Here is a 22794-nt window from a genome sequence, read left to right as displayed (position 1 = left end):
ATGGCTCTTTTCATAGTAAAGGTTGCCGACCCCTGCACTAGCCAATAGCCACTAGCCACTAGCCACTAGCCAATAGCCACTAACCAATAGCCACTAGCCACTAGCCAATAGCCACTAGCCAATAGCCAATAGCCACTCGCCACTCGCCACTATTCACTAGCCACTAGCCACTAGCCACTAGTCACTAGCCACTAGCCACTAGTCACTAGCCACTAGCCAATAGCCAATAGCCAATAGCTGATAGCCACTAGCTACATTTTCCTGAATAAAGGACTCCGCTGATGTGTTTGACGCTAACACATACAGTTAGCCCCATTATCTGCAGATTAACAGCTGCCTTTGGCTACATTACATAGCATATCCCAGATGAACAATCCCAGCCATCTGCTCGCTACGCCACGCTACGCCACGCTACGCCACGCCACGCCACGCTACTCCACGCTACGCCACGCCACGCCACGCCACGCTACGCCACGCTACGCCACGCTACGCCAATGTGACTTTGTTGTAATCAACATTGGTTCATTGGTCTAATGCTCGTCGCTCTGTAATTTGAGATTTACAGTACTGTTATCACAACATTGCTAATTTGCTGGTACTGCGTGTAACATGAAGTAGAAAGATTGTAAGATTGTACTTCCTACTCACGGTTGCTTCACGGTGACAAATCCAGAAGGTCTTCAGCGGGATGGGCCCTTGTCCTTCCATCACACGTCCGTCACCTTTCCGTCTCTCTCCCAACGTGTCTTTCTCCTTTGCCTGCTCTCCTCTCTCCAGGCAGAACCAATTTGGTCCCCCCAACACTATTGTTGGGCTCCTCGGGAACCCGGCTCTCCTCAGCCACTTCCAGAAGGATTAGCATTTGCTACACATTCTTAGTGAGGCCGTCATAAAAGGCTGTATTCACCAGGTTCCCCGTGAGCGCTGAGCAGCATGCACATCTCCCCAAGGTCACGACAGCGCTGAATAGTCCACCTTCATTCATTTTGGGGGGATGCCAGTACTTTGGCATGCCTCCATTTGCATGGCCTGGCGGCCCAGGTGTTGTTGCCGATTACACCGAGCACTCACACGGGCAAAGAGATGGTCTGTAATCAGGTTGGTTGAATAAAGAGACACATCTCCTCACCCTCTTCATGAAATCACAATGGCTGTCACCCTCAGGGGCAGATTTCCCCAGGCAGTCTGCCAGGCAGCATGGAAGCATGGAAGCATGGAAGCATGTGTGACTGGAAGTGGCTGGGAGAAACAGGAAACGAGGCTGAAGTGGAAATGGTGAGGTGAATCACAATGCGACGCAGCAGCCATCCGTCAAAATGGCCCACAACGCCTCCGTTCTCCAGGATTCGTCTCTCCGGAGACTTTTGGCAGACAGCTAAGCATCCACGATCGTTTTCAAATGTTGTTACAATTCCCCAGCCGCCTTATCAGCGAGCCGTCATGTGTTATGCAATGGCCACGCCGCCGCTCAGAAATATATTGCCATTCACATTGCAGCCATCCATCTGGAAAATGACCCGGTAGGCCATCCCGCCATGACCTACCACCCTCGGTCGGAAAACAAGGCATGCCCTCGAAGCACGGGCTTAATGTTAACATGCTAACAATGACTGAAAGAAACATTGCGTCTTGGAAAAATAATGAGCTCATACTTGCTCTTTAAAAACATATTGGTGTGGATTTATAAAGTGTCAGTTGGAGTTCCAAAAAGCAAACAACAAAACAAACACAAAACAAAGACACACAAAGGTGGAGGGATGGTTGTAATTTATTGCAAATGTGATCCTTTCATCTGGGTATACTGTCAATCAGGTTTTATCACCCAATCTCACTGAAATTGTTGTGCTGGCTGCTGGCTCCCCACTGGAGTCACGTGGAGCTCATATTGTACAGCCCCCCCCCCCCCCCCCCCCCCCTTTAGCCAGGAAAAATGGCAGCCTTGCACCTACCATATTTGTTTCTATTCTGCCTCTCGTGTACTTACTGTACATACGTACTGTACGTACAGAGGGTACCAAGTGTATTCATACAGTCTAATATGCACACACCTATAGTGGTGATGAAGTACAAAAATAAAGTACAGTATAGGCGGCAGTGCATTATACACAGGAGTGCGTACTAACCAAATGCATGTTTAAAGGCAGGTTTCTATTCTGGGCACAGGCCCACAAAGTAGACCTGGGGGGCCTGTTAGAGTTTGGTCAGGGATCCGGGCAGAACTCTCCAGAGTTGGTGGACCACGTAGAGCCTTAAAGCCCATCACAGCAGAATTTACAGTGAATGACTGAAGGGAGCACGGTGGGAACACGGTTGGCGTCTTCGTGATGCGGTACAGTAGGCGGAGCATCGCTACCCTGATGCGAGTCAACCCGAGGCAGGAGGCAAGAAAGATGAGTAATGCGACACCACCTCGTTTCCACAATGATTGACAGCACGATTGGCAGGATTCCCCCGCTCACCTGTCGGTCCTTGGTGGTGTACAGGTACAGCTGCTGCCGGAAGGTGTGGCTTTGATTCCAGCGTACCTACATACCTCACATCTGCCTCACATTGAGGAGGTCCAGGTTCAAATGTTCTCCCTGGTGATGAATGAAATTGACCAGATTGACTCTCATCAGGGGGGCAAAGCAGGGCTTCAGTCAAAGTAGAATGGGGAACAAACATTTGAGTAGGAAAATGAACAAGGTGATTCAATTACCTGGAAAAAGAATTATAAAAAGGTGCTTCTCTGAAATTCCGAGCTCAAAATTCCGAGAAAAAGGGATGATGGCAAAAACCTAATGAGAGCTAAAATGTCCAAATCCCATTCTTTGAGGATGCCACCACCCTGTATCGTTCATTCAGGCCTTTATTTGCATTTTACTTTCCCATATGGACAATTCCTGTTCTACCAAAAAGTCCCAGGTTGTGTGAGGCGGTCATGACTCAGCAGAGGACTGCAACATCTGCAACATCTGCAACATTAAGCCTCATTAAACCTTACAGTGCAGATGCCCCTGGAGCTATTACCATTTTCCATCACATGAGCAAAACTCAGGTCGTTTTTTTTAAAGCTTTGTGAATAAAGTAACTGTTTCAATAAAACAGAATCAATTATGTACTGCACATACAAGAGGTCACAAAAGGCCCCACAACAACATCCAGGAACTGCAGGCCTCACTTGCCTTAGTTAAGGTCAGTGTTCCACCGCAGAACAAAAGGAACATCAAGGCTTTGCCAGAAATCCTCTTGATGAGACCCAAGACCAAGGCATGTGGTGGTGGTAGTGTGATGGCCTGGGGTTGGTTTGCTTTTTCAGAGCCTGAAGACTTGTTCTCATAAACACCAAAAAGGTAAAGCCCGATTCTTTTACCCACTCAATGACTTGCCCTGGTAGCTAATACATTTAGGGAGGAGTCATTCCGTTGATCATTCAATCCGTTTATTAACTACAACTCATGACTTTTCCGAAGTGATTTGACTGGTGAAACATTGCAGTTCGAGACGCCAAAAAAAAGCGCAAGTGTGAAAGCGCGAAAGCGAGAAAGCAGGTTGTGAGTCACAGATTATTTTTGTGGCGGATGCTTTCTCTTCCCAAGCATGGATTACCTTTCCTGTAACATTTACGGTACCTTCAACTTCTCATGACAAGAAATACAAGCGCTTGGAATCTTCGGGCTGTTGAAGCTGGCTTGTCCAAACACGGACGACCCGTCTGTGTTGATGACTTGTAATTGCTATCATTTCAACCTGATATAATATCATTCATCCTTCCCGGCGGGAAGTCTTTGTCGCTGTCTGCACCAGAGCCGCCCCGTGCCGACTGCCAGACGCTCACCAGACGTCATCCTGGTGCGGACACACATCCCCCCGACTATTTTAGTCTCAAGCACGGGCACCCGGCCGCTGCCTGCTGAGGGCAACTTAATGCCTGTCGGCTTGAGTAAAGGTCGGCCAGGAGTCTCTGCCGCCTCGGTGGATAGTCTCCTTCTGTCTGTCTGTGTGGGAAGGGTATCGGGCTCTTCTCTGCCTCCAGCCGGAATGAGTGTCCATCCCCAGAGAGGAGCTGTCATGGCCAGGAGGAAGACTCTTCCTCCGACCGCTGATCAGTGGCTTACTAACACAGGACCGGGAGGCGTGTGAGGGACGGATTTGGAGCAGCAAAGAACGACGCCATTTATTTCTACACATTTGGAGAGGTTTTTATCAAATCATGGTGCAGGTGGACGGCACTCCATTGGGACGCTCACCGCTTTGGATGTGTCTGTGTTTACTTCTCCCAACTTCCTGTTTGTATTATTCCTCTCTTAATATTCCTTGTTGCAAAAAAGCACTGGGAATTTTTTGTCTGCAGCATTTTCAGTTTGAGAATTTCTGAGGATTTCAACTAATAAATGGTTCCATTTCTCCTTGACTTACCCCGGACCATCCCTTCCAAGGGCGGCCTGGCCCAGGTGGGCGGCAGCAAGGCTGACAAAGGCGCAGATGGAAAAACAAACACCTATCCCAGATACGATGCTCCAGATTCCCACCAGATGACCAACTTCAAGTACTCGGTTGCTTTAAAAGCACACCATGAAATGAGCTCTCTTTCCAACTGTTCCTCGCTTTCCTGAAAGCTGATGGATTCTTTGACGTGATGGCATTGGAACTCTTTCCCTTCAAGCTCCCAGAATTTTGGGATAAATTAGACAGCAACTCCAAGCAAATGATGCATTTCTTTATGACCACATGGGCTAACACTGCTAACGGTGACAAGTCATCATCACATGTCATGTACGAAGGCGTGGCCATTTTGATCCTAAAATGGTGTGGAAGTAAATAAAAAGCTGGACGACTTCAATGGGCCGCTTTACTGGACACTCAACGCTCACTCGTTCTATGAAGTACTTGAACCTGTTTTACAATCCAGCTTTCTTAATGTATCTCATCTTATATATTATGTATTAGCATCAATCATTGTTATTAATAATTCATTGTACATAAATGCCAGATTACACATTGTAGCGTTATGACGATGGACACCTACTGTACTTCTACAGCACTTTGCTACGTTAATGCTAATTGATAAATCATTGGAACTGCAGCATTGGAATTGGCGTTACATAGATCCACAATCCCGGGAGTGAACAGTTTGTCTGAGATGGAATCAGCAGAGAAACGAGGTGAGCGGAGCACACAAACGCAGCATAACATCCAGATGATAGAACTGGGGGCCTAATCATAACAATGCTAAGGGGGAGTGAAAAGCAGGAGCTGAGGTGGAACGGCGTGTCTGATGAGATTATTGGAGCGCACCTCGGCATCCATCTTGCCTTGGTCATGGGCCAAATAGAAATTGCGTGCTCAGCTCAGAAAAATCTCTCAATGGTGACAAATCAAAGTATTTTTCCACAAAGGGACCATTGATTTCAATCCGAGATTTCGTTCAATACACTTGGAGAAAAGAAAAAAAGCACAAATTGGAGCCTTTACATTTTTGTCAGTGCTCCAGCCAAGAAATCAAACAAGCCCGGATTTTTCATGTAAAACCGTTTTCACAACAGAAGTCGCTGGCTTATGAACCATGACATCGTGGGTATCAGCAACGTCTCAACGTTGCACCTCAGAGGCCGCCTGTGTGGCTCTATGAAATGTACACGCCACGCCCGGTGGGGGGGGGGGGGCGGTATGCAGGAGGTCGATCTGGCTCCGCTTGGAGTTTTTGTCACGGAACTCCAAGAATCACCACGGAGTTACCATCCAATGAGCTGCCAGCTGATGGACGATACCTACCTGTAGTGTGTAGATTAGATTAGATTACATTAGATTAGATTACATTAGATTACATTAGATTACATTACATTAGATATACCTTTATTCGTCCCTCAGTGGGGAAACTACATGAAGGCCTTTGAGGTGCTCAGTTAGCACTTTTCCCTCTGCACCCAGTTCCCTGATCAATAGGCACCACTTTTGACTCCACTATTGTATTTTTAAAGTGGGCCTGCATTAAACATGCGATACAGTGAAACCTTGGTTAGTGTACGTGACGGTTCATGTCAAAATGTATGCAAAAACGTTTGCCTCGGTTTGTGTACAGACATGAACGGTAGATGTTAATTTCCACAAAGTAGGCTTGCGTGTACATAGTGGAATATTTTCATAGCTATAGCATACCAAAACTGTTGATGACCTTGGAAATACAATTTTTGACATTATTCCATCCCTCCAGACATGAAATAACAATACCCGCAACGGTAGTTCATGTTTTTTTATTGGGGATTATTGTGCCTGAAACCTACAATAAAAGCCTGTTGTTCTGGTGATCAAGTCTCATGCACCGAATAGTACCATAAAGAGGGCCTAATATGCTATTTTTTGTCCCTTTGTATTGAGTTGTGGACTTCTATAGAGCAGCTACACACAATAACGTGCACAGAAAGCTTTCTAGATATTAGAATCTGCACCTAATCAGCTGTATTCTTTGGATTTCATGCAGTTTGTTCTGCCAGTTGCGAACCCAACCTTAAAACGTTGGCTTTTAACATCCAACCATATGTGTTAGATCCTGAACCTGATCCAGAAGTGGACAGTGGCCAGTCTCAAGTTTCTCAGGAGAAGAGGTTACTTCAAAACGTCTCTCAATGCTAAGTAGCTTTAGCATTTTAGCATTGGTAACGGTAATGTTTTTTGCAGGACTACCAGTGTGTAGAGCCACTGACTGTGGCGGGAAATGGCTATTAGCAACCCCCCCCCCCCCCTGCTGTAATGCTACACAGACTAGCGCTTTAGCTCCATGACTTCCACTAAGTAAAGACACTTAGGACCCTGATCAACTCTTACTTACTGCTCGGGACCATAAGACCATCAGATAGCGCTCGCCCATGAGGTCAAGTGTTGGGCGGCCATTGAGAATCTGTGCATCTCCTGAAGTGCTCGTGAACATGACTATAAAAAACATTCCTTTATGCTTCAGGTAGTCTCCAATGCTTTTATGAACAAGACACACTAATAAATCTCAGCCTGACACCATATTGTCGGAATGTGAACTGCTTTTGTCTCCATGCCCTCGCCTTCCAACAAGAGAGCACCCTTGTTCATAACGTTCTCATCAATGTCTGTTGGTTCTCTCAGAGCAAGACCATATTTCACTTTTCTATTGAAAAGTCTGCACATTTGAGTTCATAATCACTCTCCCATTACACCGGGGGCCCATTCCTCTCTTGCGTCCCTGATTTATGTTTCAGTAATCTCTGTTCCTGCACTTGCATTGAGTGGGAATGTACTGTTGCTAGTGGCGGACCTGGAGTATCTGAAAGCATTATAAAGCACTACGGGAGTCTTGGCCTTTGATAGATTGTACGCAAGCAGCGCTGCTGTGAGTATACGTCCACTACTAATACATTGGCTGCCCTGGGGGCTGCCCTGGGGGCGCCCCTGGGGGCCAGCGTCAGGCTAGCATTAGGGCACACTCTTATTTATCTAAGCCCATCTTACTGTCAGTACAATATTACACTGCAGACAGTGTGATGCTTCCATTGTTCATTCTTACACATGGATACGACTTGGGGACTACAGACTTGCGTGGTAGACGTCCCAAACGGTGACCCGTCTCTTTTAGGGACGTATTTTGTCATGCAGTATCTACACGCCAGTGTGATGAGTTCTTTTGCATGAATTAAATGTCATACGTTAAGCTGTATATTGAGTTTTTGTTCATATAGAAGGCTGACCCATGATTCCGTCCATTTTGGTTGTCAGTGGGAAGTGCAAGCAGTGGCAGTTGCTGTCGTTATTTCTGTATAACGTGTAAATACGTGACTCAAATACACTCCTGGTCAACATTTGAAGACCAGTTGAAAAAATGCTGGAATTTACATTTTGCACTGAGGTTGTAGGTCGAGCTTCAGGTTAAGAAAAGACATGGAAGTGAAAGACGATTCTTTGGAGGAAGCATTGGAAGCAAACCACTGCTGCTGACATGTGACTGACATGTGGAGTTCATCAGCTGATGAAAATGGAAGACGGCAGCCTTTCAAAGCCAAAAATGTGGCAAAAATGGCAAAAATATGGATTCAGCTCCTCATTGCTGAGGTTTATTGCTATTTTAGGGGCGTTCGGGGTGGGGGGGGGGGGTTTCTTCACGTGTTCATCAACTTTCCATCAGTTGATGAACAGCCCAGTTCCTAAATAGTTGAGTGCAATAAATTGCTCACCTATGAAGCTCTACCTCCTTAAGCTCCAACAGTGCCAAATGTAGTCTTGCATGTTTTCAACTGATCTTCATCTTTTGGCGAGGAGCGTACGTATCTCTCCTGAAGTGATGTCTGATCCACTGTGGGAGCATAGGTCAGACATTTGACACTACAAATGAGAAAGAAGCGAAAACACAGGCGGTCGGGGCGCACATTCAAAGAAGAGGCAAGAGAAACGAAGCGCGTGAGAGACAGGAACAGCCTTAGCATGCCCAAGCAGCCAAGTCCTTTGTTCTCATGCCATGCGACGCAAGAAGCCACTTCAATGTCGGCGGCTGTTTCAAGTGAGTGAGGGGAGAGCGAGGCGAGAAGACGAAGAAAGTGATCCTAAACCATTTGAGATTCCGGAAGTGGCTCAGACCTCCCTGTCACTCGCCCATCCTTCCCAGGAAATACAAAGAGCATTATGCATGAAGCCCAGAAGGTGTCTGAGCACGTGCCATGCTGTCGTCTGGCTCCCAAAAAGTCACTCTGACATCAGTTGGCTGGGAATTCACAACGCTAACATAAAGCCTGATCAATAAGGGGTCAAGCATGGTTAATACTTCCAACCGCTGAGGTGGGAGTAACCACCCTCTGGCTTTCAGGCCTGACATGTTTCCCCCTTGTAGGCTAGGCAACTGGCTACGTATACACACATATATACATATATACATATATACATATATACATATATACATATATGTATAATGGCTCTCACTGTGGTTTGCTGGAGTCCCAAAGCTTTAGAAATTGCTTTATAACCTTTTCCAGCCTGATTGATCAATTCAAGGATTGTTTTTCTTCCTTAATGATAAAACTGTTGACTTGTGTTGTCGTTGACTAATATTCACATTCGTTGGCTCATGTGGAACACGTCAAAGTGTGACATGTGACATGTGACCTCACATGGAACTCCTGAACTGAACGTCCCTCTTTGTGGTCTTTGCCGCGGTCTGCAACCAGGCGATTATGTCTGCTGGAGGTGGAGGTTGACTACAGCACGCCACAGAGGGAGATATTGAAGTGCATCGTGTCCTTTACTGCAAAATCTGTCGTGGCTTTTTCAGATTTCTGTGGATTTTCTCCTGGGTAGAAGTTCAAAGCATCCATCTACGTTCAGTGAAGGGAAGGAAGGGAGGAATGTGTCCACCATACAAATAATGGAAGTCATGTGGAGGTATCTTGCAGATATGGTAAAACACTGGAGGGAGGAGGCCGTTTGCATGCGGCGGCACGCTAATGTGACGAGGAGAGGAGCCCTCATTCCTCTTTTCATACTTTTCATTTTCTTTTGGCATTTCAAGAATGTATCAATGAAATCCCGTTCAATGATAACCTTTTTTGTTTTCATGTATTGTCTGTATTTTATAGTCCGCTTGGCCGCCATAACGATGCCACACTTCCACCAAGACGTGACACTGGCTGTGGGAAGCCATGGCGGCCATGGAGCCAACTCAGCGCCATGGACCCAGCCCACGAAGCCCAGAGGAAACCCTCTAGGTTCCTACCCTGTATTTGATCAGGAAAGGTGCTAATTCAGCCATTTGTACTTAAGAAAATGATGAAAACAATTGGAATCCATTGGAAAATACATTTATACTACATTGCAATATTATGATCCTACATTCATCTTCCAACACACCCGAACGCATCGTCAGTGATGTTTCCTGGGGCCATCGGGTGTTTCAGGTGTCCCTGTGGGGGGCCTGGCCAGATCCAGACCCTTCCGGAGTCCTCCTCTGCTGCCTGGGTGATGTTTCTGATGGCTTTGGTCTTGGCTGCTCCTGTGATTCCCAGTGAAATCCTTTTCCCACAAATCCTGTGCCCCCCACCTCCAGGGGCGGATGGTCATGCCTGGTCCTCTTTTTGGCTTTCTCATAAGCGGCACTGTTGGCTTCATAAGGACAGTGTGAAAGTCAAGTCAGCAAATGACCACTTGGACTTTTCCATGGTGTTGAAGCTGCTTTATTACAGCCTTTGTCAGCCATGAACTTAACACAATAAGAGCCCCTCTTATTCAACACTTATTTGCTAAAACACTTATTAAACGTTCCAGGGGTTAAACGTTCCAGGGGTTAAACGTTCCAGGGGTTAAACGTTCCAGGGGTTAAACGTTCCAGGGGTTAAACGTTCCAGGGGTTAAACGTTCCAGGGGTTAAACGTTCCAGGGGTTAAACGTTCCAGGGGTTAAACGTTCCAGGGGTTAAACGTTCCAGGGGTTAAACGTTCCAGGGGTTGAACGTTCCAGGGGTTGAACGTTCCAGGGGTTGAACGTTCCAGGGGTTAAACGTTCCAGGGGTTAAAGGTTCCAGGGGTTAAAGGTTCCAGGGGTTAAAGGTTCCAGGGGTTAAACGTTCCAGGGGTTAAACGTTCCAGGGGTTAAACGTTCCAGGGGTTAAACGTTCCAGGGGTTAAACGTTCCAGGGGTTAAACGTTCCAGGGGTTAAACGTTCCAGGGGTTAAACGTTCCAGGGGTTAAACGTTCCAGGGGTTAAACGTTCCAGGGGTTGAACGTTCCAGGGGTTAAACGTTCCAGGGGTTGAACGTTCCAGGGGTTGAACGTTCCAGGGGTTGAACGTTCCAGGGGTTGAACGTTCCAGGGGTTAAACGTTCCAGGGGTTAAAGGTTCCAGGGGTTAAAGGTTCCAGGGGTTAAAGGTTCCAGGGGTTAAAGGTTCCAGGGGTTAAACGTTCCAGGGGTTAAACGTTCCAGGGGTTAAACGTTCCAGGGGTTAAACGTTCCAGGGGTTAAACGTTCCAGGGGTTAAACGTTGCAGGGGTTAAACGTTCCAGGGGTTAAACGTTCCAGGGGTTAAACGTTCCAGGGGTTAAACGTTCCAGGGATTAAACATTCCAGGGGTTAAACGTTCCAGGGGTTAAACGTTCCAGGGGTTAAACGTCCCAGCCAACAAATATTGGTTTGACGTCAAAAAGCCACTTGAAGGTTGGATGTGTTAATCCTCCCACTGATGGCGAGGCAAAGGCCTCCTTATTATTCCTGCCTGGGCCTCCCTTTTTGGGGGGGGGGGGGGGGGGGGGGGGGGAGTGTCTCTACAAGGTTAATTAGTCGACGGTCCCCTGAGGTTCCCCCTACAATGTGGGATGCGTTTGGGATAGCGGAGGTGCTTCTCCACAAACAAGGTTAATGGAGCCTCAGCCAAACGCCCCCCCACCCCCACCCCCCCATTTGCGTCCATCCACATGTGTACAGGAAGTGTGCCTTTCTATTCATCAGCTGATGAGCTGGAGGGCCTTGCTACCGTGGCAACTTGAACTGTTTGTATTGGTATGGTGATTTTATTTACAATCAAAACGACACTACGGCTAACAGCCAAATGCTATTTTCAGCCGAAAGCCCAGGGCTCAATCATCATTTGTCAGTGTGCAGAAAAAAACATCTTCTGCTATGAGAGCGCGTATGATTTGACCTAAAATATCGCTGATGAAAAAAGCAACATCCATCATCATCCATTAGTCCTCTAGCAGTTGTTTGTTTTGATGAGAGTTGCCAAGTCCTGCCAAGCTAATGTTGGAGGCCTTCATGTATTTGTCATCGTTTCTTGGGAGAAGCACAAATATGCGCACACACATTTGGACTCCGTACCTTCAACTGACTAAAGCGCACCATCTAGCATGCACACAGTTAGCCCAAAAGTCCATGACTGAGCAGGCTGCACTTCTACTTCCTCCTCTTGGCGCCCCTGTGACCTCCGTCAGGAACAAGATGATTTATCACCCCAATATCCCCTTCAGCACCATCTTGATTGCTTTGATGCCTCTATTGACATTTCCTACCAGCTCACCTGCATGCATTTTTCATGCTTGGCCCGGTATGGTGAGCATAGATCATAAAAAACGATGGAGCTCCTGCTTCCACGCAGTACATTTGGAAGCGTCTTACATACAAGGGCTTGCGTGGCTTCAGGCATTTGCTCATGGTAAGTGGGCGAAATGACCAATCATACAAGGAGTGTTGGTGTTTCTTCCAAAAGAAAAACGCTTCACAAGCGTGTGAAAGAACATTTTGTAGCTGAAAGCACAAGAGCAAAAACATCAATTTACCTTCAGTGGACACCCGTGGCGACCAACCGCAGGAGCGAACCCGCCATGCCTAACAACCTGCGTGTGGCGCTTCTGATTCCAAAGCTTTCTCTTTGGAACCAGCCTCTTCTTGCGCCTCAGAAACCGTGTCTTCGGCTGGCATCCGCTCGCCGTTGATCCAAACCAGCAGCAACTCTCAACACCTTGGATTGTTGGTGACCTCTGTTGTTCCCACGTTACTCCTTTGGCAACATGAGCTCACTAGATTACGCTGTTAGTCTTCAGGGGGATGCTTATTGTTGAAGAGGGCTTCTCGGGCATCCTGGCGAGACTGGCAACACAGATGCCATCTTCCAGATTTCAGATAACCTCTTTCTTGAATTCAATCGCGGTCTCCACCCGCTTTGGAACGTTGCTGTCACTTGCAACCTTCATTGGACTCGTAGAAGCAAACTGAGTTTGTCTGGGCAGGAGTCATCAACGCCGAAGGTCCATTGTTTGGCCTTTGGATTGCGTACGTGCCTGGTAGGCTGTCCTAGTCAAGTGTGAACTAAGTGTCGCAAGATTCCGTCTTGGGGCATGTTTCAAGATGGGGGGGGGGGGGGTCAATAAACCAAGCATGCCATTATTAAAAAGCTGTAGTCACGACCAATAGCACAAAGTCATTAATAACGAGAAGACTGCGAGTGAGCAGTCAAAGCTAGCTACCGCTAGTCGGACAAAAAGAACTGTGTAGAAAGCACATGAAATATCTGGAACATTTTTCTTAGTGGTGCCCTGTGATTGGCTGGCGACCAGTCCAGGGTGTACCCCGCCTCTCGCCCGAAGACAGCTGGGATAGGCTCCAGCACCCCCGCGACCCTCGTGAGGAAAAAGCGGTAGAAAATGAATGAATGAATGAATTTTTCTTAGTGGTCATTTGAGATGTTGAGGAACGACAGGCTCGTTCACAACTGAATGACTGATGAGTGACTGCTTGTTTCCCGCAATGCCAACTTGTGAACCGGCTTGACGGAGGAAAGGTTGGCTGTGTGACTCCAAAGACAACTCGTTCTACCATTTGAGTACCCGGATACCTTATGTCGGAGAGTGCAAGTTCTTGTGGTTTGCGATGCTGACGTATACGTAGAGCGATACTGGCTCTGCTGACTTTATTGAACATGGAAATGTTCATTGTGTCATCGTCTGTAAAAGCCTTCAGGGCATTGAATGGAAGGATGAAAGTTAGGACTGGATCATACATATTCATAGCAGTGACATTGGGAACCAAAATGATGACTAAATATGTCTGCCATCTGTCATACGGAGAGATGTGCTGAATACGGAATGACAGTGACCGTCCCGTGCACTGCCCAGCTCCTTCACGTTCTCTACTCATCCTATCTTTGCTGTGCAAGAGGTGTTTTTCTTGCATATTTCAGTTTCCTATCAAGGAGCTTGTGCCAAATGTCTTTGTGACTCAGCTGCAAGAATCCTTCCCTGTAGACTCAGCAGTTAAGTGTGTTAATTCCCGCTCACTATTCTCATTTTTGGGTGGTCAGAGCCACCTGAATCTGGCCGTGAACACACAACCTAAGGATGAAACTGCAAGACTTCCATCCTTGATGTTGGACATTGGGATTCAATGTGTCATGAACATATGCTGTAGTAAAGTCAAAGCCAATGAAATGCCACTTTGGTCTCGTCTGTCTGCAAACTCAGAGATGAAATGCGAGTGAAGTACCTGCTGAAAGTACATTCAGACATATTGCCGTATTATTGCAGTCCAACACCCAATTTTGCATTGCATAACAAACGAGTCCTTTTGCCCTGCACTGCATCATCCTGCAGAACTGACCACCCAAAGCATCCTATGGCCGGGGGCGACTCGTTGTTCTTGCGCTTTTACCTCCGCCAAGCACGTACGCAGCATGGTTAGGATTTTGCCAGTTTGCCCGTTTTGTTTGTTTGTGATCAAAATAACTCCAACAGTTCTGAACGGATTTGAATGACATTTTCAGACATTGTCAGAAACAAGATACGGAAGAACTGGTTACATTTTGTGGGGGATCCGGATCACCGGCTGGATCCAGGAATTTGTTGAAAAGATTATTTAACATTGTAAGGTAGGACATTTTTGTGCATACGACGCCACAAAATATAGCAGTCGGGGGGAAAAATACAGGATACTTCTCCAACAGGTTCTCCAAAAGAGCAAAGACTCATCCCAAAATGCAGGATTATTATTTTGGTATGAATCCCAATATGGGAACGTTGGCGCTTGGCGGAGGTCCGCGCTCTCCGAGTGCTTTTCTAGTTTCAGTGCAACTGTTAAATAACACACCACGGGGCCAAAGGAAGTTACGAGTGTGTGAATTCAATAACGGAGGTGTGCAGACAGCACATGCTGCATTCCAGCATCCCGCCTTCGGATATGTCCAGCGGCCCAAGCCTTGGTAAGTTCAACCAGTCCTGCCATGAACTGACTGGGGCGAGACAACCACATTTAGGAAGTGACCTGGAATATGGTACGGCTTTCTTTCGTTCTTGATATTTCTTTCTGCTAATACAGATCTCACACATTTCATCTTTGAAAGCAGGTTTAAGCAACGCAAGGCTTCTTGGGATTGTGGTTAGCAGTCAGTCCACAGGCAGACAGGAGTTGAAAGAAAGACACGATGAATATACGAGAGGCGTTCCAATTCAAAGAGCCGCGGAAGGAAAGAACACTTGATGCAGGTGAGACGAGGGACAGAGATTGACAGTGTGGTGCACACTCGGGGCGGGGTGGCTCATCTTGGCAGCTCCTTGCTGTGAGCCGTGTCTGTTGTTTTGCGAGCACCCCTGCTGCACTTTAAGTGTGATTGAGGGCTTGTTTCCGACTGCAGAGCCTGTGGGGAGCCGCCGTGCTCCCTCGCTGGCATAATGACTTCGTGCTGAGTGTAAACTGATGATGGATTGTTGGGGGAAACCACAAATTAGTCTCTCTGCCTCCACATTCCTTGTTTTTCTCAGTGGAAAGGAGGCGAGGGAAACTTCATTAAACCTTTTGGAGCACCTAAAATAGAAGTCAAGTAGGAAATTGTCATTTTGATTGGATAAAGAAGTAGCGACATTTGTTTGGGGTTTTTGACTTGACTGTATAGCAACAAACATGAGCATGACTCTTGTGTCTTCAGTGGCGTGTAAGGGTGACTATAGGGATGTTATTTCATGTCTAAAGGTCTCTAAAATGTGAAGGTTGTAAACATGTTTCTTTATGCCACTTTAACGAGGCACTACTGCATTCCTTTTTTTCTCTTAGTTTGACTGTAAAAGGTGTTGGGGACCTTGCTGCTCTTCATCTCCTCCATGTCCGATCTTCACTGGTATGCTGACACCGCTTGGTTGGTTTCTCTCATCCTTCCTACTTTGCCCTTTGCCAAAATCACTGCTCTTCATGATGGCGTTGCCCTCTTTGCCCTTTCAAGATGTGCCACATAATGAGAGCTGTGGAGGACTGTCTGAGTGGGCTACTCGGCTAAAGATCATCTTGTCGTTTTTAACAGGACATTGTGCTACTACCTCCAAGATGGATGGCTAACAAGGTCACACAATAGATGAAGAAAAGATTGCCGTGCTCGGCATTTTACATTTGCATTGGATTCACACCACTTTTAATATGGCTTGCTTTCACTTAGGAGTCCTCATACACTAAATGGATGCTCAACACATTTGCAGTTCAAGTCCATGCGTGACTTCAGGCGAGAGGCGGGGTCCAATCCCAGGGCACATATAGACAAACAACCATTCACACTCACATTCACACCTATGGACAATTTGGAGTGGCCAATCAAGCTAGCTCAGATCAGGGGACGTCATCTGTTGTTGCCTGCGTGTAAAAACCCTTTGAGGCTCTTTTGTGATTGAGGTCTGTATGTGGGCAGAAATACATACATAAGTGGCAAAGGTGATAGATATAAAAAATAAAAAAACTGAAGCGCCAAAGAACTGGAGTCTGAGGCGGAGTGTCGAATTTAGGAGAAAACTTTATTCTCTTCACAAACTTTAACTTGCACTATTTGGTACGTGAGGCCTGAACGCCGTCCCGCCACCACCACAGAAAGAAAAGAGAAAAAAAAACCCTGTCCCTCGCGCCCACCCCTCCGGGTGGCAACCACTCCCCTATCGATCGTTCCGGGGTGAATTATGTACCGATAACCAAGCACTACAAAACTAAAATACTCTTCATTGTGGTTTACATTTTGAAAATATGTATTACAATTCTGGAAAATAGTTTCTTCCATTTCGAAAAAGATGCATTTCTGTACCATTATTACCATCCGAAGAGGTCTGATAGTTTCCAATGTAGTGCATTGCAATTAAGTACAAATGAGGAAGTTTGGCTTTCACTTGATTAAAGACAGGAACTCAAAATAGCTAATGTCTCACCGTCTTACTTTTTAAACGTTTTTATGTCAGGACTTCCGATGTTGATGCAACAGTCGTGCCGACTTTGCCCCTTCCCAAGGTAAGCACCGCCCCTTTGTCGGCGGAAACCTGCGCGTCGTGGTGACGTCACCTCCACTCAGACTTCCGTGTCAACATGGCGGCATCCATGGCATCGCAGGCTGCAGCTGGAGGGTTGAGGGCAGCCACCGCAAAGCACCTTCTTGTTGACAAACTGAAGGTACCCTTGTTACCTCTCCTTTCATTATGCATGCCTGCTCTCTGGTGTCGGAAGCCGGACACGTCCGCGCCTCCGTTCGGTCTGTAATCACCCTTTTGGGTACTTTTAGTACGTTAGCATGTCCGGGAAAGGAGAGGGATGTCTGAGTAAAGTTGTGAGTGTGGCATCAGTTGTTGATGGAACAATTGTCTGCTGGAAAAAACACTCCTACGTGTTTGTTGCATAGGTCAGCTTTCCTGAAGAAAAACTGTGAAACGGGTAATGTCTAATTAAACAGATTACCCGAACGCATCTTAGATGGACCCTTCAACTCGATTGACCTTTTCACATGTGACTTATGAAGCTACCTTAGCGGGTCCCCAAGCCTTCAATAGGGAATCGCTTCAAGCCGTGGAAGCACCACAGTTTGCCACCAGATAGGACTGCAGTGTAAAGGTTAACCTTTGTACCTTGAACACCACGTTTGTTCTGATTAAACTCAGCCTTTGTCCACAATGCAAATGGATCCCGTGTTAGACTACTGCCACCGTGGGCTACCGTGGGTTACTGTGGGTTACCGTGGGTTTGCTCTACTCCTCCCTGCTAGAGATGTCTTCATTTGTCACAAGGAAATTACTCACGGCCGAGTGGTTCGCTTGCAGGCCATGCAGCGAGGAAACACGAGTTGGATTCCACACTCGGCCATCTCTGTGTGGAGTTTGCATGTTCTCCCCGTGCATGCGTGGGAAGACTCCGGCTTCCTCCCCCATTCCAAAAACACGAATGCTAGGTTATTTGGCCACACCAAATTGGAGTTGAAATCCATAGGTATGAATGTGGGTGGGAATGGTTGTGTGCCCTGGGATTGGCTGGGATGGGCTCCAGCAAATGAATTAAATTACTCACGCAATATCACCTCCAACACAAATATCATTTCATAGATAACATGAATAAATTGCAAAGTCAACAAGATATTCAGTTCAGTCCGTGTTTACAGAGTGTCATTAAACACACCACACTGCTATTGCGTCCAGTCAGACCAGTGTTAGCTACGGCACTTCCCGGCTGTTGTTCAGCTTCCTTGATGGCAGAGATGGGATTTGCTGGCGCTCCTGGTGTTCCTACAAGTGCATGTTCTCGTTGCGGCTCCAGGGAATCCACAGCGCTGAGTCCGCCACACTGAATATGCCGTGTTGGGATTGCCTGGATGATTGGTTGCAGCTGGTGCTTCCTGCTGATGGGAAGTGAGGAGGGTGGCTTACCAGGCACTTTGCCAGCCAGGTATAACGATGGCTTGCCGAGCCTGCAGAGCGGGGTTAAAAACAGATCAATATGAAGATATTGGGAATCAATATTATATTGGAAAGAAAAGTGTCATTGAATTACCAAGTTGGTATTGTAACCCAGCCCTCGCTCTAATGTTTTAAAAAAATGTAATACATTTTTCAACATTCCCATGGTTTTCCCCACAGTGGCTTGTGACTTAGACTTGTATCTCATTTGTCTTTTCTTGCTGCAATTGACAGTACAGCATCCTAATTAACACTTGATCAACAGATATTTGAAGATCTTGAATCGTGACCTTTAAATGTGCACCATTGTGTGCAGTGTGCAGTGCACCTAGCGTGGTGGGGGTCGGTGGTATTGGCGAAGCGCGGGTGTGCAGCACCTGCTTGTCACCGCCGTTTGTAGAGCATTGCTGTTTACCAGTGTGGGTGTATGCATGGTTAAGGTATTGGCCTCTGTTATTCTATTATATACTAGTATATTTTATAATGGCACCATAGCTTGTGATCATTGCAATCCTATCAAATAGTCAAATATTGATGATGATTGGCTCCTGACATGAGCTGCATAGCCCTCGTGCTTCATGCCTGTCCTGGCTGGGAAAGTGGCATATGGCAGCCAAGCAGCCAGCTGGCTTACCGTCTCCTGAGACGCGCTCTCCACAGAAATGATCATCAACGGCACTCTGTGGACAATCCTACCCACTCGTCATACCTAACTGCTGTGCTTAATGCCAATAATGCATGCACGCGTACACGTGGAAAGATACACAAAGAATGTACTCTGGCATCGCATCCAAATGGGACCTACAATAAACCTGCAATAAGTGTGCCGTAATCCTCGTCACATGAAACCAAAATACTCCAAATAAGTCGCACATTGTGGTTTTGCTGGCTGTTACTTTTGGGATGGCTGCAGGCGATAGGTGTTGATATCCGAAGTGGCAAACTGCTGAGCTTAATGAATCCTGACTTGGTCTTGGATTGCTGCAGATCGGGCAGGTCGTCAGCTAGCCAAAGTACACAAAGTGATGACGTAGCTGCACGTCCGTCCTATCGCTATCATTTCCAGAATTCAGTCATTGTGTTTTTTGCTAAAACCTTTCTCACAGAATTCCAATTAGGCAGAGGAAAAAGGAACACACATTCTCTGGAAAGGAAATTTGCTTTTAGGGGGCTTGAAGCAAGAGTCTTGACATTCAGAGAGTGATCTTAAAATGTCACGGTGATACGCTGTAGCGGGGATGGACACTTTGGTCTAGCTTGTTAGTGCTTTCATTTAAATTACGTGAACCACAGGCCTTAGGCATCGGCCTTTAACTCATCCAGCTATCCATTCAGCAGGTCATTTGTTTTCTGGACTGCTTGTTCTGTTCAGGGTCCTTGGCCGACTGAAAGGTGGACCAAAATATTTCATGCTGCAAATGTTGGTGAAGGCAATATAGTATATAAATATAAAGGCAAATATCTCTCATGTTGCAACCTTCTCCCATGTTGCATCATCGCCAGACCACTATACTGTGGTGGTGGGCTTTTTTAAATGACATATTTTTTTACTGATACATGTAACTTTTCAACAACTAGCAGAACATGCAGAGAATATTGCATAACCGTTAACCAGCAAAGTTGCTGATCGCACTGCCAACATTTCAATTGCACTTTATTAACAAAGCGCATCTCCACGCTGGCTGCTCCTTTGTCGTCCAATGCAGGTGTCATGTTTGAGCATAACGCTAAGAGGTGAACTAGCCAGCCCCGTGCTGGCGTCACCGTCTAATGCTGCACACGATACGACGGCCACATGCGCACGTGCCAGCAAGACAGGGGCATGCTTATCAAAATAAAGCACAGTGAAACATCTTTTGGATATTTTGAATAGTTTTCAACCTAAATGTGGTCAATATGTTGTAAATGATGAGCTATGTACGAGGTGTGTCTGAAAAGTACAGGGATGGGTGACACAAACAAAGTCCAAACAACGGTTTACTTGGTTTCACCTTCAAAGTAATCCCCCTCAAGTCTAATGCACTTGTCCATCCTTCTCTGCCACGCTTGTACGCTTCGTTACAGCGCTCCGGATGGCCTCCACGTCTTCAAAACGGGTCCCCTTGATGACCCCCTTAAGCCTGGGGAAAAGAAAAAAGTCCAACAGACTAAAGTCAGGTGAATAGGGAGGTTGGTCCAGCACGGTGATGTACTTCTCGGCCAAGAACTGCCGGACGCTCGGGGCGCTGTGAGCAGCAGCATTGCCGTGAAAAAGATGACTTGTTAATAAAAGCGTGTAAGAAAACGGAAAGGTTGCAGAAAGATTAGTTCCGCACTCCCAAGATATCCTGTTAGATGATAACACAATCTGCCCATAGCTCTTGACGGCAACCGAGTCCTGTGGCAAATTTCTCAACTTCAAGTTGAAAATCTGAAGACAAGTCACAAAGAAATTTGAAAAACATGCTGAACAAACACAAATGTCTTTTTCACAGAGCACTCGGGAGTGATCTCACACAAAGTCAGAGAGGAGACGGTGCGTCTTGGCAGTATCGATATCAGACTGTCAAGTCCTTGTCACAGCCGCACTGATCCACGAGAGCCGTTGAAGAACAGCAAAGCTCCCGAAACAGCAGTTTACAAGGTCCATGTGGTATTCAGCACAGCATCTGGGCCAGATGGGGTCAGAATGGTGGAGTGTCAAGTTTCAGTAAGAGAAGGGCCAACATTGTCAAACCTCGTTTATGGGAAGTCTCATCACTATAGCACATAGGATTTCCGGGTGTAAAGTCATGTCATTCAATGCATGCGAAAGCTTTGACATTTGACCCTCTGATGTACAGTAGTTGCGCAATACCCTAAAACTGCGGCGCACTGGGGGAAGGCCGCTCTTGCAAACTGAAGCGCTCAGAAGCCGGTAGCCAAATCCTCTTGATTAGCATATTTCTCTTTCTGTTCCAGCCGCTTTTTCTCCTCCCCTCTTTGGTCTGATGTTTTTGTCGGCTTCCTCAGATGACGTTAGCAACACCTGCTGTCGCTCACAAGACTGGAGACATGTCCTCCAAGCGGACAATGTGTGGGAATCGTCAGGATAAGGAGTCTGAGTGGCCGTCATGCGTGTGGATGTGCTCGGTATAATAAACAACAGAATGTGCTATCCAAGTCATATATGATGTCTTTCTTCCCAAGGAGAATGGCGCACATCTGTACAGATGTAATCACTCTACCCTACTCGTTTGGGAAAGTATTTCCTCTAACAGATGGAACCTGTAAAGTAGCTCATTCAGTCAAGACTTTAGGGACAAACAGGATTCAAATAGCTGTCATGCACGTGTCACGGGAGGCGTTGGAGTTACCTCACTTCAAGCGGTCGCTTGATGACTTGACCATTGAGAGTTCTGATTGCGGTGGAAATTGGTAGTTTTGATTGGAGTGCAGTACTTGCTGTATTCACAGCCAAGTGTGAAGTAGCGAGGATCAGCACACGCTACAGCCAATCCATGGTTCTGGGTTGGGCGATGAGGATGGGGTCCTGCCCCAATTGGAATCCTGCCTGAGGGAAGGATGGATTGCAAGGCCCAAAGGCGTCTACAGTGATGCGGACTCGGCATCCGTCCGTCATGTTGAAGGAGCTGAGCCCAAAGGCAAAGCTGTCAGTGTAGTGGTTGCTCTGTGGCCATAAGCCTGTAGTGGTGAGCAAAAGGACAAGATGGTGGGTGTAGGCGGTCGAAGTGAGCGTCCTACATGGACTGTCTGGGCTCTCCCGTTAGAAATAGGTTGCTGGATTTCCCAGGAGGAGCTGGACAAGCAGCAGCCGGGCAGAGGCAAGTCTGGGCTTCTTTGCTGAGGCTGCTGCACCCGTGGTCCAACTCTGGATAAAAATGGGGGAGGGAGGACTTGCTGCAATGCCGCTGTTGAGTCCTAACTCATTTTTGCCTGAACAACAGCATGATGTGGCGAGCACGACTCCACCAGGCAGCAATATTCCGCTTAAAGGGGAACGGCACTTCTTTGGTATTCTCTGATACGTCCCCTTCCGAGGCGCATAGATACACATGCTTATGCTAGTTCCGTCAACAACAGCAGAATAGATGCAGCGACAACACTTCCGATGTCCGCTCTCCTCGGGGCGGCTGTGTCTTCCAGCACAAGACGTGTGCTCCAGTCCTCTGGTAAACAATGCTGGCGGCAAACCAGCATCTTGTTGAGTCTTTGTAGCGAACATGAGAGCTACAGAAGGTATCTGCTCTTCCATCTGTGGATGATGCTGAGACCCGCGCTTAGCGAGGTGTCGTGTTTTTTTCACGTTCGCGGCTACAATAATATCACTGTAGCTTGGTTGATTGACAAGTCAGCTATGTAAACAGAACAGTTGATGTCAGCAGGGGATAGGTTGACTCAGCCCCCCTGGTTTCAGGACATGAGGCTCTGCCCCATATGAGTTGTCACTAGGCGGGCTTGGATGCGCTCTTCAGCTTCCTAAACCTTTGTTTTTGTTTCCCTGACGTCAGCTTCCGCGTGCTCTGTACATGCCATGTTCTCTCTTCCTTCAGCCTCTCCATTAGCCGCTTCAATTTCCAAGCCAGTTTTGCAGTCTTCGCTTGTTCTTTCACTTTCCACTAGCGTCTGGAGAGTGTGAGAGTTCCCCTTGAAGCTCT

The 22794-nt window shown here is 47.0% G+C and overlaps 1 protein-coding gene across 1 annotated transcript in view; it reads left to right on the top strand.

The window, feature by feature from the left end:
• The first annotated feature begins 16784 nt into the window (after nt 1-16784).
• Nucleotides 16785-22794, top strand: part of suclg2 (succinate-CoA ligase GDP-forming subunit beta) — a 58260-nt gene continuing 52250 nt past the window's right edge. Inside the window, 1 exon segment of the mRNA XM_058072944.1 lies at nt 16785-16886. Coding sequence (XP_057928927.1) covers nt 16803-16886 — 84 coding nt within the window. The 5' untranslated portion in view covers nt 16785-16802.

Source organism: Doryrhamphus excisus, chromosome 1, assembly GCF_030265055.1.
Source record: "Doryrhamphus excisus isolate RoL2022-K1 chromosome 1, RoL_Dexc_1.0, whole genome shotgun sequence".
Classification (NCBI taxonomy): domain Eukaryota; kingdom Metazoa; phylum Chordata; class Actinopteri; order Syngnathiformes; family Syngnathidae; genus Doryrhamphus; species Doryrhamphus excisus.
Note: the sequence above shows the minus strand (reverse complement) of the source record. Positions and strands in the feature narration are given on the sequence as shown.